A 17232-nucleotide genomic window follows, 5' to 3' on the forward strand; every position below is an offset into this window, starting at 1 on the left:
CTGTCCCCAACCACGACTCGCTTTTCATTTTCTGCCACTCCACTCATGTTAATCTCCTCCGCCTTTTCATCTCCTCCCCCATCTCAGCTCTTGTTTTTTTTTTATCTTTCCATCTCACTGCTTCCCAGCTTGTCTTTTCTGCATCCTCTCATACTTTTACATCTTTATCTGCCTTTATTTCCGTCGTCTCTCCTCTCTTTTTGCCCTCTTTGTCAACCCGTTTCTTATTTTTATCCAGGCAACAACAATCCTAGTTCATGTTGGAAAACAGTGTGATGCAATAAAAGACAGACAGCTGCAGAAAAGTGCAGATAGAGTCGAACAACTGGAGGAAACTGTACTAAGTAGTGCCGGCAGACATAATGTTTAATGGATGAATATACCATCTGGCTTACTCAGCAGAAAGTAGGAAAACTCCCACAGAGAATTCAGGATGCTGTGGAGGAATAGACACAGTTTCTGTCATTTCCTGTCCCCACGTTACCTTCGCAGTGGATAGATTAACTTGTACGTACGCTTAAAAGTTCCCTGTGGAGTTTTTCGTTGTAAATAAAAACAACATTCATTCTTTCTCGCCAAACTACAACGCGTGTCGCCTGGATTTCCTTCTCCCTTAAACCTTCTCTTTGCTTTTTCCTGGAAAATTTTGAAAACAGCACATCATCGCATCAACATATCTGATTTAACATGCATGTTTAGTTAGGAAATCATAATAAAAAGTGCAAAACAGGCCTTGATGATTCCTAAATTGTTCAGTCAAAGGTGCAGTTGTTTCACAAAACTGCGTCAGATGCAAACCATGAAAGCACGCAGCGAAAATACAAACTTTAGTTGCATGAACAAACCTCAAGTGTGCACCCTCCCCGGCTAATAAACAATCAAGTTGACAATAATTCTTCGATCTTATGAATTTATTTGTGTGTTAATATTGAGCATATTACCTGTGTGGCTTATTACCTCCACCAAGGAGGTTATGTGACACCCGGCATTTGTGTGTCTGTCTGTCTGTCTGTTAGCAAGATAACTCAAAAACGCCTGGGCAGATTCACATGAAATTTTGAGGGGATGTAGACTATGGTAAGAGGAAGAGCTGATTTAATTTTGGTGGCAATCCGGAAAGGATCCTGGATTCTGGATCACTTTGGATTTTTTAGTATGTTTTAGTATGTGGTCTAAAATATGACAAAAACATCGTAGGTTAGTCCAACAAATTGGAACAAGGTGTCCAGATAGTTTAACTGGTTAAGAAGGGGATTCGTAAACAGAACTGTGTCAGAGATGCAGGTTCAATTCCAGCTCCTGATCCTTTACTGCATGGGTTTCCTGTTTTCCTCTCTGTGGGAATGTCAATATCCTTGGCAGAGGTCTGCGCTCTCTGAGTGCTTTTCTAGTTATTAAAGTTACAATGAAAATAAAACGTTTGTTTTTCTTGGTCTCTATTAGAAGTAGTAAAAATGATCAGTAATTATCAACTAAAATTAAACATTTTATTGCCCATTATTTTATATATTTACATATGTATTTATTTGATAGGGACAGTGCACATTAATGGACATCTATTTAGACAGCAATATACAAAAATATGCCAGATTATACCAACAATGCTAATTTACATCTGCAGTCCTTAGGCAGGTAAAAAAAAAAAAAAAAAACATAACAGTGAAACATAAAACAATAGGTCACCATAAAAGGACAGTTAATCACAATAAAAGGACAATAGGTCACAATAAAAGGACAATAGGTCACAATAAAAGGACAGTTAATCACAATAAAAGGACAATAGGTCACAATAAAAGGACAATAGGTCACAATAAAAGGACAGTTAATCACAATAAAAGGACAATAGGTCACAATAAAAGGACAATAAGTCACAATCAAAGGACAATAGGTCACAATAAAAGGACAATAGGTCACAATAAAAGGACAGTTAATCACAACAAAAGGACAATAGGTCACAATAAAAGGACAGTTAATCACAATAAAAGGACAATAGGTCACAATAAAGGGACAGTTAATCACAACAAAAGGACAATAGGTCACAATAAAAGGACAATAAGTCACAATCAAAGGACAATAGGTCACTACAAGTTGTTATATGGGACAAGTCCATGTAACAACATGTCGATCAAATTTAAATGAAATTGACCAAATATTCTCAATAGACTAATCAAATGTCTAATCTGTGTTCTGTTAGCTGCAGCACCAACACTTTAAAGCACATCAGGACCAGCAATAACAAGATCTTTGTGCGATTCCATGGCAACACATTGCATACGGTTTACCTCCTGTAACTGCACAGCTGTTACAGTGCAGTGGTGTTACAGCTTTACTGGTTTGTTCCTTCAGCTGAGAACCACTCAGAGGGAATATGGTGAAAAGGAGACGATTTGAATCCCACACTCTGTACAGAACCTTTTCTTTAGCAGGTTAGCTGCCCAGCATCAGTTACCATGGCGATATAGCAGGTCAGAAGGGTTTCTGACATTGAAAATTCAAGCTTTAGGCACCCCGTACCGCACTAACTAATTAATCTGACTTCTTATAACATCCATGACCTCAGCTGGAACAAACTCTCTGATCACTGCCTGCAGCTTTTTTCAGCAAAACCCAGAGACACACATCTTCCATCGTCATGACATTTGAGGGTTTTAACAGCAGCCTTCTCACCTGACTAAACTAAAAGAGTAAATAAAACAGCGTTGAGCTTCACTGCTGCTAAAGTTCTCAGAGAAAACGTGTCCCGTGTGTTCTTGTCTCCGCAGACGATCACCAAAGTGCTGCTGCAGTATTCTGCCCTGCTGGCCAAGAGCTTCCCCTCCTACTGCGAGAAGGAGAAGATAGTGAGTACTGCTGCCTCCTCCGGCCTCATCTCTGCTTTGGAGAGAAACCAAACACTCTGAGATCTAGTCTGCAGAGTGAATTAATATTTTAGCTGCTGCTGCACCCTCCTGTAACTTCTGTCTCTGTTGGTTTCTCTTTGTCTGGATCTTTTATCCTCCTGTCATTGGTCCTTTTGTGATTGTTTGTTTTGCTTCTTTCATTCATTTGCTCTCTTTATCTTGACTTTCTCTCATCGTTGTCCTTCTCGCAGCCCTGTGTGCTGATGAACAACATCCAGCAGATGAGAGTCCTTTTGGAGAAGATGTTCGAGTCGATGGGAGCAAAACAGGTGAGTTTTAACAGGTGTTCATGCAACAAACGCTGGAAGTTTTCAATCAGCAAGTTTTCCATTTCAACCTGCAGATGCAGGTTTTTTTTTTTTTTTTTTTTTTTTGCCCACCCCAGCGAGGTCTTTTCTCTCTAGTTCGAGGTCGAAAGGCTTAAACATGAATGAAAAATGCCACCTTTCACCACCATAATAGTAATAATAATAATAATCTTCTTTATATATAGAGCGCTTTTTAAAATCCAAGTTCCAAAGTGCTTCACAAGGATGGCACAATAAATACAGATGGAAGAAAAATTCGGTATTGGAAGTGGCACAAACATTTTTTAAGAGAAATAAAAGACACTTTACGGAGAAGAAGAATCAGGAAAGGCTCTGGAGAAAAGTTCAAGAAGTGACCTGATTTTCTCCGGTAAATCTGTCCGATTTCAACACATTTAGTTTTTTGCCGGACCATTGAAATAGATGGGAAAAAACACTTTGTGAGAAAAAGGGCAATAAAGGACCATAAAAGTGCCCAATAATATCTTAAAAGCTGTCCTAAAACACACTTGAACTCATAATAAAGAGGCTGAAACAGGAGTGGTTCAGGTTAAAAGCCTGGCAGCTGTACACGTTTGAACAGATGTTTGGTTCAGGCGGGTAAAAAGCAGCTGCAGTTATCCAGGTATGAGGAGACAAAAGTGTGGAAAATGGTCTTTTAAAGAAAAACAAATGCTTGAAGCATTGTGGAAATGAAAAAAAAGGGGTGTAAAAGCTTTGCAGTTTGGTTTTGCTATCAAACTAGAGGCCAAGATTCTTTGTGAATAGCTTGATATAATCCAAAAGAGAACCAGAATATATGACGAGAATCTCAGTTTTATCTGCCGCAGTAAATTATTCGGCCTTCGATTTTTGAAATGACAGTCATGAAGAGATAAGAGCATGTAGAGTTGTTTCTTTGTCTTTAAAAGTTAAGATATTTTTCAAGATATTTCTAAAATAATTTTAAACAGGGTTGTTAAAGCTTGGCGCTGAGGTTTAACTGTCAAAGATTCTTTGCAAAAAGCTTGATATAATCCAAAAAAGAACCAGAATCACTGAGGAGAATCTGAATTTTATCTGCTCTAGTAAAATATTTGGCCTTCGATTTTTGAAAAGGCAATCATGTAGAGACCTCAGCGTGAGCTAATGGGCAGGTACATGATATTCTCTGTGTTCACAAGATGTTTTAACATGGATTTCATGTTCAGATCTGTGGGAGAAAGAAGTGCGATGTGAAAAACAAACACCGGTGAAACACACAGCGTGAGTCACTCATGTGAGTCAGAAAAACTCGCTGAGAATGTTTAAAAAATGAAAAACTGGCAATAAGAACGTGAAATAGGTGCAATAGGTGCTTTTGAAAAGAACGTAAAGGACAAAAAGGGTAAAATATAGGACAGGCAGGATGAAATGCACTGATGATCCACCTTTTTTTCTGTTGGCATGTTCAAATACTTAAATTTGGGTCACTACACCGTCCTCCAGATGCGACCTAATTACAGTAATGGAACTATTTCATATGCATTTGGGTTCATTGGTCGATACAAGGAGAAGCAGCAGAGTGGAATTTAATGTGCAATCATATTTTCCTCTTTGTCCTGAACCTGCAATTGTAGGCGAAGTGTTTAAAGCGCTAAAAAAAGGAACTTAGAAAATGGAAATAATGCTTTTTTGTTCTTGTAACCTTTCATATTCAATGTGGGGAGAGAAAAAGAGTGAAAATTCACTTGACAAAGCTTTTCTCGCTGGAATTAAAGTGTCCTTGTTAATACATTTCCGAATAAAAGGTTTATTAAAAATAGATAATCTTGTCTGAAGGATAAAGGTGCAAAAGATGAAATTTCTACAGGTATTGTACAGAATTATTCATTTAAGTAACAACTGAGTCTTTCTCTCTACAGTTAACTGCTGAGGAGGAGAGGGTATGTTTTTTCATTTTTTGACCTCACTCCTCTTTTTCCACGTCGGTCCTCAAACTTAAACCTCCCAGACAAACATCTCAGTGAAGTAAAAACCAAGCTGAACCTTTTTCCAACCGTTTTTCCACCCAGTAGTGTGCGTTTGTCTATTTTTAGCCCAATCCCAATTTAATCACAAACCACAGATCTTAGACCTCCTCCTCCTCCTCGTTCCTCGACACCCAGTTTTAACTCCCAGAAATAAACTCTGGTTTTTCCGTCCTCCTGATGTAATTTATGTAAATGAAATGCTGTGCTTCTTACGGTGCTGCTTCTGCTGCCCAAAAAGGAGAACGAGGATGAACCCGACGAGTGCGACGAGGAGGTGGGTCGACTTGTTCAAACCTTAAAACTTCAGGTTTGGATTCTTGGACTGATTTGATGTGTCACACGCAGGTTTACCTCGTGAATAATTCAGGGATGCTTTACATTTTTATTATTATTGCTATTGGATATACTAGTGATTTTTTCTGCCAAAATCCAAAATCTTCTTTGGTAAAAAAAATCTTTTGTTCTTCAGGTCTGAGATGACTCCAGAAGATCCACTGATTTCATGTTTCTTTTTTGTGATCAGTTGCTTTTCAAATGTCTTAAATAATGTGAACATCCAAAATAATAGGCATTAATCTGCATTTCTTTAAGGCTTTCTATAGTAATGTTTTCACTTTGGCTGCTGGAATTTGCTTCCATTAAGTCACACTATTGACTTCGACCACTAATGTCGGGAGATGAGGCCTGGCTTCCTGTTAGTATTCGAGTTGTTTGGATGAGATTGTTGCATTCCGGCAGTTTCTTTCACAGAAGAACTGGGAGATCGTGGCAGCTTTTCATTTGGCTAATGTGTCGTGTTTCACACTGTCAAAAGAGAAATTGTTTTCTCCATAGCATCAAGTCTTAACCCATGATTATCGTCCTTTGCAGACACATCCATGGACAGATTTAAACACCCATCGACCTGTTGTTGCTGTTTGACTACTTATCTTATCCATTTAAGTCTACTTAGAGAGCTTGGTTCCATTCATGCACAGAGCTAGAAGACTCTCATGTAGTCACGGACATAGAAATTTATTAAGGTCCAAGCACTAACGGTGCCTAGGACCCTATTGTAATGCAATGAAGGTGCCAAGGAGAGGCAGTGCAAAGGCACCGACTGTCCAAGGCACCGCGGTGCCTAGGAGCCTATTGAAACCTTAGGGTTTATTTATTATTATTTGGCGGCCTTTTCATACCCCGAAACGCATCAAACTTGGCATGCACATCAGGACTGGTGAAAAATTTGATATTTTATGGGAGTTGCGCATGTGTGTGGCAAAATGGCTCCATAGCGCCCCTGCAAAATTGAAAAAGTGGTCATTAGGTCAACTGCCACGACGTTTTATCTACAGCTAAATTATTTGGTGTGCATGTGTAGTTATCAAAATGCTCTGCAAAATTCAAAGGGCGTGGCCATGGCTACTCCCAAAATATTGATCCTTCGCCATGAAACAGGAAGTGGTGTCTAACTCTGATGAACATGCACCAATTTGGCTGAAATTTTACATGTACGATCACAGTCCTGTGGTTAAATACATTCACAGTCATAGTGCCATCTTGTGGTATCAAGAAATAGACATTTTTTTACACTTTCATGTACTATTCTTAGCAGGTTCATCATATTCACCTCCAATTTGATAACATAAGCCTAGACACGTTGATGATGATTCCCACAGAAAATGGTCACTTGGTGTAAAAGGGCGTGTCAGTGGTGAAGCGGCGAATTTCGATTTCTCACCATTAAAATTGAATTATTTATATCTTAGCTGCAAATTGTTCAGTCTAGACCAAACTTGACATGATGGACAGCAGTCGGGGTCTGAACACATCCATACTCATGAATATACAAATACTCATAGTGCCACCTACTGGCACCAGGAAGTTCTTGTCATTACATTTGCACGTCCCATTGCCCGATACTTTGTCATATCATTCTGAAAATTGGACCCATCAGTGTTAATGCCTTGAAGATGCCACAGTGTGAAGATTTTGACGATTCATCAAATCCTGTTACTGTGGCAATGCATTGTTGCTGTAACAAACAAAATACTTTTTGATAAGTTAAAAATGCTCAAATGCTCGCCAAAATTTCCACACGTCTGGATTGGCGAGGCATTTGAGGTTTTAGGGTAATTTCACCTGATTGTGGCAAAATGGGTCCATAGCGCCACCTGGAAAATTTCAAACATTTACTATGGCCAGTATGTTTAACCTACAGGCATGAAAATTGGTAGGCATATGTAACTGGTCAAGATACACAACAATGTAATTGACACCCATGCTGAAAACCAAACAGGAAGTCAGCCATTTTGAATTATGTTTCATGTTTTCCACGATTTTCAGTCATTTTTAGTCGTTTTCAAAAGCTATACATTCAAGTGTGATGACTCAGAGAGAGCTGAAATTTGATCAAGATGTACAGGAGGAATGGGTGATCAAAAGTTGTCAAAATGGTCCGCAAAAGTCTTAGGGTGTGGAAATGGTGACCCCTGGAATTTGACATTTTGTCATGGAACAGGAAATACTGTGTAACTGTTCTGAACATGCTCCAATCTGCATCAAATGTAACATGTATGATCAGAGTCCTGCCCTGATGAAATGCTCTATAACTAGCCTGTACATGCTTCAGTCTCACTGAAATTTTACATGTGTGATCACAGTTCAAGCCTGATGACATCCATTGGCCAAAATACACTCCAGGTCGCAGTGCCACCTGGTGGATGTGCATGGATTTGCTGACCAGCAAGAACCTGTCCAACGCTGCTTGCAGCTTTAATTTTAATCTGTAGTCATTAGAGTTTACAAGAGTTGTTAAGAAGGTTTTGTGTATTGATAAATATTAGCTAAGTCACATTGTAGATAATAGACCTATATAGTGCTACTGTTCACATGCAGATATTAATAATTACCAGCATTAAACACCTAGTGTGTTGGATTTAGTGGCATCTATCAAGTCTCCTGCGTATAATTCAATGGAAAAACGTGAGACATTCTGTGGAAGCAGTGTTTGGTTTATCTGCTCTGGGGCTACTGCAGAAACATGACAGTGCAACATGATGGGCTCTGTGGAAACGGACCACCCTGTCTAAATATGCAGAGGTCCATCTGAGCAAACAAAAACACCATTCATAATGACAAGTAATTCATTATGTGTTGAACTGCACAATTTATCCTATGATGAATTATGGTTTCATTATATACAAATCAAACCGTAATTATGGATACTGTATTCCATTTCTGCTAATAGATCACTGTAAATCCTACACAGTTATCCTTTAACCCATAAGAACCCACAGTGACACCAGTGTAACAAGCATTTTGAGTGTCCCAGTCTCTTCCTATTAAAGCTTTATGTCTGACCTTAACTCATTAAGTCCTTTAAGGAAAAATGGGTCTGGGTTCTTATGGGCTTAAACCAGTGAAAGGTGAATAACAATGAGAATGTCATTATCACTGGGTATTATGGTGTCAGTGAACAGATAATATTTGAAGCTGATGTGTTCGGAGCTGCAAAAATAAGAACAATCAAAGGGGAAATGGCAATGGTTAGACTACTGGGTAAAAAATTGCAGATTTTGTGGGATGTTCTTCGTATGCAGTAGATAGTACCACCAATTTGAGATGGAAAAATGACCAGCAAAGGCTCATTGATGTATGTGAGGAACATAGAGGAGCTTGTGTTGTACAAACTGATGAAAACTTTAATGACGGAGAGGTATTTGTGTCTCTATAGAAATGTGTTGACTCCTACAAACACTAAAATGAATACAGTGGGCACATCAGCACAAGACATGAAGCAGATGAATCACATTTTCTTTCAAATCGTGTGGGTGATCAGGTGTATGTGTCGTGCAGTAAGGCACTGCTGGGATTTGAACCTAGGATCTCCTGTTTACAAGGCAGGCGCTTTGACCAACTAAGCCACAGCGTCTTAAAACTCATGAGTCCCAAATTGCTTTAATCAAGCAGTGTGTGGTGTCCCAGCTGTCCGTGTGCACATCCATAAGGAAGTACAATCAAAGCTTTATACTTGCCACATTTGCTGAGCTGCACATGGACATCCACAGAGCTTTTGCAGACCTGGGGTCATATGGATCTTGCTGACTCCCATAGTTTTCCAATATGATCTAGTGTTTCATTGGTTTTGAGTCATGGACCTGTTGACCAATGATGTAGCCTGCAGGCACTGTGGCTTAGTTGGTCAAAGTGCCTGTCTAGTAATCAGAAGATCCTGGGTTCAAATCCTAGTAGTGTGCGTGGTAGTTCAATGTGTCTTCATGGGTTAATTATGTGGATAGGTGTACATCTATCTTTGGGAGAACTAATTTGAGTGGTAATCAGAGGTGAGGACATTTGTGGGAAGTATGGACAGTGTGACTTTCTGACAGGCCTTCACAGAGATATTTGAGGATTAAGGCTTTCTTTACAGGTTCAGGACAGAACAAGGATTGGGCAAGAGTTGGGGTTAACAGGGTCTCTCCTGCTTTAGCCAGCTTTGCAGTCTCTTCAGCTTGTCTTGTGCCAGGGGCTCTAAATATAAACTACGGAAATGACTGAAACTGTCTTTTTTTATCAAAAAAAATGTAAAACATTTGATAATTCCGAATTCTTAATAACTGAATGTGAAAGTTATTGTGATTAATTTTGATCTTTGATGATGCTTCTCCATGCAGGAGGTGCTGTGGCTTAGTTGGTCAAAGCGCCTGTCTAGTAAACAGGAGATCCTGGGTTCAAATCCCAGCAGTGCCTTTTCAGCTAGTTGGTTTTATAAGTGGCAGACTGACCCCAACATTCTTGCTAATGTATAACACTGGTTTTAGAGTACTTTTTAGTCTTCCTGGAGTCTGCCCATGTCACTCTGTATTGTAGATGAGCGTCAACACATACTGATAGTGTAGATAGAAATTTTGGTATCTGTAGAGTCCGTGTGGCAGAAGAGAAGTCATGATTCATCAATCTGCCATTGACAAAACCAACTACTTGAAAAGGCACTGCTGGGATTTGAACCCTGGATCACCTGTTTAGAGGTACTTTAACCAACTAAACCACCACACCTCTGTTAGTTGGTCAGTAGTTAACAGCTCCATGACCTAAAACCTGATCAACACTGCTGGACAATCAATCCCCAAAGCTTTATACCTTTTGAATCCACAAGTGCTTGAGGGTCCATGTAGGTCCATGACTCAAAACCAAAGAAACACTAGATTAAAAAGCTTTGATTATATTCCCTTGTGGGCTTGTACACAGTCATGATGATGCTATTGAAGATTGAACCACAGGCATGTACAGTCAGACACCAAAGCTTTATACCTTTTGAATCCCTAAGTAATCATCTCCCCTATTCTGCAAGAGTATGTATGGACATCCTCGTCCAGCCCAGAACTTGTGTTTGCACTACAAGGGCAGTATGTACAAAACACATAAATGCAGATATGCTGCACAAAAGTAGCACATGACCAGATGTTTTAGTGTCACTGAGAAGGCACTGCTGGGATTTGAACCCAGGATCTCCTGTTTACTAGACAGGCGCCTTAACCAACTAAGCCACAGCACCTTCTGTATGTGGAGATTGACTATAGATCCATGGCTCAAAGCCAAAGAAACAATGGCATATGTTGGGAAATCATTTGAATCAGCATGTTTGTGGTGTCATAGCTGTCTGTGAGGCTGTCCATAAGGAAGTTTTATCAAAGCTTTAGTAAGCGAGGATCTGGGGTGACATAATTACTGCCATTTTAACTCTGCAAGATTATGTATAGACCCTATGCAGTGCACAGCTTGTGTCTGTGCTATAAGGGCAGTATGTTTAGAATATATAGATAGCCAGTATTAGCTGGAGTTCTTGTAACCTTTGCCCAAATCTCCAATAATTTGTGTTCACCGTTTGTGGATGTTTGCATCTTGCAGATGTTTTAGTGTCCCTGAAACGGCACCGCTGGGATTTGAACCCAGGATCTCCTGTTTACAAGACAGACACTTTGACCAGCTCAGCCACAGTGCCTCAGTTAGTCTGTCAGCAATTAATAGTTAACTCAAAAATCAATAAACACTAGCTTATGCTGGACACCAAAGCTTTATGCCCTTTGAATCCACAAATGTGTGAATCCATTTCCCCAATTCTGCAAGAATATATGTGGACCCTTCTGTGGACATCCATGTCCAGCCTTGTGTCTGAACTTCAAAGGCAGTATGTACAAGACACATAAATGCTGATATGAGAGTAGCATGAGATCAGTGTTACATATCTGCACATATGTTGGGGCCCACTAGGGTCCTTGTAACCTCTGTCAAAGTCTGCAGTAGTTCATGATGTGGATGTGCAAACAGGATTCTTTACACTGCTATTGAGAACATAGGACTGCTTGTAAAGGCACTGCTGGGATTTGAACCCAGGATCTCCTGTTTACGAGACAGGCGCTTTAACCAACTAAGCCACAGCACCTCCTACGTGCACTCTTTGACAATAGATCCGTGGCTCGAAACCAAAGAAACACTGGAATATGTTTGGAAATCATTTGAATCAGCATGTTTGTGGTTTCCTGTCTGTCTGTGATGTCCTAGCTGTCTGTAAGAAAGTTCTATCAGCGCTTGAGTAAGCGAGGCTCTGGGGTGACATAATTTTTGTCTTTTTAACTCTGCAAGAGTTAAAAAGACCCTCTGTAGTGCACAGCTTGTGTGTGGTTCTTGCAGATGTTTTAGTATGTTTAGAATACATAGATGCCCAGGAAGCTACCAGTGTCAGCTTGAGTTCGAGTAACCTTTGCCCAAATCCACTAGAAATCATGCTCACCCTTTGTAGAAGTCCGCCATTTGCTGATGTTTTTGTGTCAGTGAAAAAGCACTGCTGGGATATGAACACAGGATCTCCTGTTTACTAGACAGGCGCTTTGACCAACTAAGCCACAGCACCTTCGTTGTTGGGGGAGCCTGACAATATTTCTATGACTCAAAACAAAAGAAACACCAGCTTATGTTGGGAAATCATTTGAATCAGCATGTTCGTGGTGTCTTAGCTGTCCATGAGGCTGTCTATAAGGGAGTTCAGTCAAAGCTTTAGGCCCCATCCACACGAAGACAAACCGAGATCTAAACGCATAAGTTTCTTGCCAAATCCACATATCATCCACACGAAGACAGCGTTTTGGGGGTCTGTAAACGATCGTTTTTGAAACCAGTTGCCAGAGTGGAAAGATTTTGAAATGCCGTATACGCAGCTCCGTGTTTACTGGCTCTCCGCTACTTTTCAGATACGCTTGCGTCATAGTTTCGTATCTTCATTGACACGCATGCGCAGTTTCATAACTTCATTGACACGCATGCGCCACACGCAGCAACGACAACAATGGCGGCGTACAGTGTAGCAAATGTGCTGATGAAGCTAGTGACCCTACTATCCCTGTTGCAGCAAAATCTCCTTATTTTCAGTCACCACTGAGTTGAACAAACAATTATTGAGGACTCATTGCGGCCCACTCATGCTTCCCGGCTTGGTCTCTGTTTACAACTTTTGCCGCAACTGCGCATGCCCACTGTTTTTTCTTCTGTTTGCGCGTGTTTCCGTCATATCGTTACAGCGCCCCTAGAGGTCTGGCATGTGTTTTACAGCATTTCCATGCGTATCGAGTGCATTCATGTAGACGCACACATTTTCTGAGACGCCTTCGTCTTTATGGCGATCGTTTTTGAAACTGTTAAGCGTTTTGTCTTCGTGTGGATGGGGCCTTAGTAAGCGAGGATCTACGTGACATAATTATTGTCATCTTAAGTCTGCAGATGTAGGTGTGGATTCTCTGCAGTACACAGTTTGTGTCTACAGTACAACGGCAGTATGTTTAGAATACATAGATGCCCAGGAAGCTAGATGTCTTGTAACTAGGGCTGAGTACCGAACTTCGGTTCTTTAATGGCACCGACCGAAATGTTTCGGTACTAAGGAGTATCGAAATAAGCCTCGTCTTTCGGTTCCATGTTCCGGTACTTATCACGTGATTATGATAAAGCAAACCTGTGATTGGCTGTAACATTACACGTGATTGCGGCAAGCCGGAAAAAAGCATGCTGCCCGTTCACAGACAGGTTTCACGTTCGGTACATTGAATTTACTGCAGTTGTTTAGCATGTCGTCGAAGTGGGAAAAGATGCCTCTGAGGTCTAAAACGTGGCTCTACTTTTGTAAAATGGACGCTGTAACAGGAGAACCTGTCTGCGGCTCTGCTCAGCACAATAACCACGGCAGTTCGGCCAATGCAGACAAAGTCTTTTATTCACCACACCGTCTCAATGTAAATAAAACAGTCTCTCTTCCTTGCCCGGCGCTACACCGGACCTCGTCCGGTAAACAGTCTCAACGTCCGCCGGTTCTCCTCCGGTTCTCCTCCGGTAAACAGTCTCAGCGTCAGCCGGATCTCCACAGGATCTCGTTCGATAAGCTGCCCGCTCCACCGGACCTCGTCCTGTCCGCTGTCCTCCACTCGTCCGTTCCCCCGTCCTCTCTGTCCGTCTGTCTTTTGTCCTCTGCTTCAGTCTGTTACTGCCGAGAGAATCAGGTGAGTCTAATTGGTGCCAGCTGCGCTAATTAACCTGACGCTGGTTCCACACACTCTCCTCCACACCTCTCCCCTCTGCAGCTGAGCTCTCCCACGCCCATCGCCACAGACGCCAATAGTGCGCGGTGCAGTATATGCCAAAGCGGGTGGTAAACTCCATCTAAGGCTAAATACCGGCACGAGACCGATAGTCGACAAGTACCTGAAGGGAAAGTTGACAAGAACTTTGAAGAGAGAGTTCAAGAGGGTGTGAAACCGTTAAGAGGTAAACGGGTGGGGTCCGCGCAGTCCACCCGGGAGATTCAACTCGGCGGGCCAGGGGCGGCCGCTCGGTGCGGGAGGATCCCCTCGCGGGACCTCTCACCGGGTGCGGGCCGTCCCCCGCCTGGCGCATTTCCTCCGCGGCGGTGCGCCGAGACCGGCTCCAGGTCGGCCAGGAAGGGTCCGGGGCCGAAGGTGGCTCAGAATGTACTGAACTGTACATTGCTTGCAAATGTTCTTTTGCACTGGAAATCACTGGAAAATTAAACTCAAGATGTGAAAAGTAATGTGTAATGCAATTTTCATTCTGTTAGAGTATATATTGTAAAACTGGTATCGAAAAAAGTATCGTTTAGGAACCGGTATCGAAGTGAAGGTATCGGAATTGGTACCGGTATCGAAACTTTTAGATTGATACCCAGCCCTACTTGTAACCTTTGCCCAAGTCTACAGGAAATCATGTTCACCCTCTGTAGATGTCTGCCATTTGCTGATATTTCAGTGTCACTGTAAAGGCACTCCTGGTATTTGAATCCAAGATCTCCTGTTTACTAGACAGGCGCTTTGACCAACTAAGCTACAGCACCTCCTACTTACAGGAAAGGACAGTCGTCTAAGGATTCTGGATTAACACCGGATTATGTTTAAGAATCTTTTTAATATTAAAGTTTGATGTAAATGATCCAGTCTTCAGTTGCATCAAAATTGGATGAATCAGCACATTCATTGGCTCCCCTACTGCCCATGTGCATACTGGCAAAAGACTATATACTTTCTGCATCCATGAGTAATCACTGTCAGCTAACTCTGCCCAAGAGATCACATGGACCCCTCTATGGATGTCGATTTGCAGCCCAAAATTAGTGCCTGTCAGTGACTACGCTGTAATTGTGGGACTGCTCATGCTGAGAATATGTAAATAATCGAGTCCATGTGATATCATTATCTCCCTATATCCTCCTCAAAAGCTTCTGTAGACATCTGTGTGCAACCTAAAGTTTGTGTCAACATTACTAGGCCGGTCTGAACTGAATATGTAGATGCTATTCAGCTGTGCTTTTCACAGGTGTCTGAACACAGCTTTGACAAGCAGAATCTCCTGAAAAGGCACTGCTGGGATTTGAACCCAGGATCTCCTGTTTACTAGACAGGCGCTTTGACCAACTAAGCCACAGCACCTCCTGTTCATGCACAAGAACAGTAGTCTCAGGATTCTGGATTAACACCGGCTTATGTCAAAGGATATTTTTAATATTAAAGTTAGATTCATATGGTCCAGTCTTCAATTGCATCATCATGACTGTGTATGGGCCCCCTGCAGTGCACAGCTTGTGTCTGTGCTATAAGGGCAGTATGTTTAGAATATATAGATAGCCAGTATTAGCCGGAGTTCTTGTGACCTTTGCCCAAATCTCCAAGAATTTGTGTTCACGTTTTGTGGATGTTTGCTTCTTGCAGATGTTTTAGTGTCACTGAAAAGGCACCGCTGGGATTTGAACCCAGGATCTCCTGTTTACTAGACAGGCACTTTGACCAACTCAGCCACAGCGCCTGCTGTGTGTGCAGATTGACAATTGATCCATGGCTCAAAACCAAAGAAACTGCAGCTTCTGTTGAGAAAACCATTTGAATCAGCATGTTTGTGGTGTCTTAGCTGTCCATGAGGCTGCCTGTAAGGGAGTTCAGTCAAAGCTTTAGTAAGCTAAGATATGTGTGACATAATTATTGTCATCTTAAGTCTGCAGACGTAGGTGTGGACTTTCTGCAGCACACAGTTTGCGTCTACAGTACAAGGGCAGTATGTTTAGAATACATAGATGCCCAGGAAGCTACCAGTGTCAGCTTGAGTTCTAGTAACCTTTGCCCAAATCTACTAGAAATCATGCTCACCCTTTGTAGAAGCCTGCCATTTGCTGATGTTTTAGTGTCAGTGAAAAGGCACAGCTGGGATTTGAACCCAGGATCTCCTGTTTACAAGACAGATGCTTTGACCAACTAAGCCACAGTGCCTGTGTTTAACACAGAAAGGCAAACTTCCTGAAGCCTCCTCATCTTCTGCATTTCACGGTGGTGCCCTGTGATGGCAAAGGGGGAATGATTTCTCCGTCAGTGGTGGAGAGAAAACACAAGGAAGCATGAGTTAGAACAATGAAAAGCAACACGTGTCTTTGAAACAGAAAATGGTCTTCTTTGAAGTTTTTGCACCAAAATTAGAAGCAGGCCTTCATCTGAAATATCACTGGATTCATTTTTACTGTAAGAAAGAGACCAAGAATGAAGCATGAACGCAATAATGTCCACAGACTTTTGGTTATAAAGTTCATTTGCAGTAAAATCCCCTCAGATCTGTTATGAAAATAGCTGCTTCTGAATTCATTCCTTTCAAAGGTCATGCATCGTGCAGTGCGATATTAGATCTGCATGTTCATACCTGTTGGAGAACTTATATATATAGAACAATATTAAAGTGGACAAATAGGTCTGGTGATTGAAGTGTGAGCTTTGGAGTCTGTGTTGAGCTGTCTTTGGGAGGATGTTGTTGTTATAAGGTGAAAATAACAAGGTTAGAGAACAAACACAAGACAGAACAAAAGCCAACAACACTGAGACTTTCTCACAGTAACCGGCATCATCTGTGGTTACCATCACTGAAGGTTGGAGTATAAACTCACAGCAGGATCATCATAAATCAGTGTCTCATTTAGTTAATTATTTTGTGGAACGAGGCATAATAAACCTGCAGCACAGCAGCCAGGTTCTGACTAAACCTCAGCAGAGCTCCAGTTTCTTTTCTCATGTGTTTGTTTTCTCTTTTTACAATCACATTTTCTTTGCCCCACGTTTTATATAATTTGTTTGTTTTCATTTCCACGCAATCTCCAGCCGGCCGGCTCTGACAATGAAGGGGAGGATAACATGGTGGGTAGGATGCATCAGCACAAAAACAATCCTTTTTAGTTTTTGCTAATTCACCTTGTCTTTATCTTTCAAAATAACTGCCTTTGTTTGGCTCCCTGGGTTTGATTTTTATCGCTACCAGTCAGAGGATTCCAAGGTGAGAGAGGCTTTCTAGGTCAAACGTTTTCATTTCATATCATTTCTCCAGTTTTTTTCTGATTGTTTTGTCTCATTTCACTGTTTTTTTTTCATTATTGCTTTGTCGATACCAGTCTGGCTGCTCAGACTCAGAGGGATCTGAGGTAAGACGGAAAAAAACATGATATCTTTCTTCAATCTGAGATGT

General features: G+C 41.4%; 1 protein-coding gene and 8 non-coding genes across 9 annotated transcripts in view; 2 read left to right on the plus strand and 7 right to left on the minus strand.

Annotated features, from left to right (window-relative positions):
• The window catches only part of LOC110962432 (protein unc-13 homolog B-like), a 242079-nt gene that overhangs the window by 190638 nt on the left and 34209 nt on the right, over positions 1 to 17232 (plus strand). Inside the window, exons 32-33 of the mRNA XM_051950402.1 lie at positions 2763 to 2840; positions 3092 to 3169. Coding sequence (XP_051806362.1) covers positions 2763 to 2840; positions 3092 to 3169 — 156 coding nt within the window. The remainder of the gene's footprint in view (positions 1 to 2762; positions 2841 to 3091; positions 3170 to 17232) is intronic.
• Positions 9039 to 9112, minus strand: trnat-ugu (transfer RNA threonine (anticodon UGU)). Its single transcript has one exon. It is a non-coding gene; the product is annotated as a tRNA-Thr (tRNA).
• trnat-agu (transfer RNA threonine (anticodon AGU)) lies at positions 9857 to 9930 on the plus strand. The gene has a single exon. It is a non-coding gene; the product is annotated as a tRNA-Thr (tRNA).
• Positions 10662 to 10735, minus strand: trnat-agu (transfer RNA threonine (anticodon AGU)). The gene has a single exon. It is a non-coding gene; the product is annotated as a tRNA-Thr (tRNA).
• trnat-ugu (transfer RNA threonine (anticodon UGU)) lies at positions 11109 to 11182 on the minus strand. Its single transcript has one exon. It is a non-coding gene; the product is annotated as a tRNA-Thr (tRNA).
• trnat-cgu (transfer RNA threonine (anticodon CGU)) lies at positions 11550 to 11623 on the minus strand. Its single transcript has one exon. It is a non-coding gene; the product is annotated as a tRNA-Thr (tRNA).
• On the minus strand, positions 15094 to 15167 carry trnat-agu (transfer RNA threonine (anticodon AGU)). The gene has a single exon. It is a non-coding gene; the product is annotated as a tRNA-Thr (tRNA).
• trnat-agu (transfer RNA threonine (anticodon AGU)) lies at positions 15467 to 15540 on the minus strand. Its single transcript has one exon. It is a non-coding gene; the product is annotated as a tRNA-Thr (tRNA).
• On the minus strand, positions 15925 to 15998 carry trnat-ugu (transfer RNA threonine (anticodon UGU)). The gene has a single exon. It is a non-coding gene; the product is annotated as a tRNA-Thr (tRNA).

This window comes from Acanthochromis polyacanthus, chromosome 7 (genome assembly GCF_021347895.1).
Source record: "Acanthochromis polyacanthus isolate Apoly-LR-REF ecotype Palm Island chromosome 7, KAUST_Apoly_ChrSc, whole genome shotgun sequence".
Lineage (NCBI taxonomy): Eukaryota > Metazoa > Chordata > Actinopteri > Pomacentridae > Acanthochromis > Acanthochromis polyacanthus.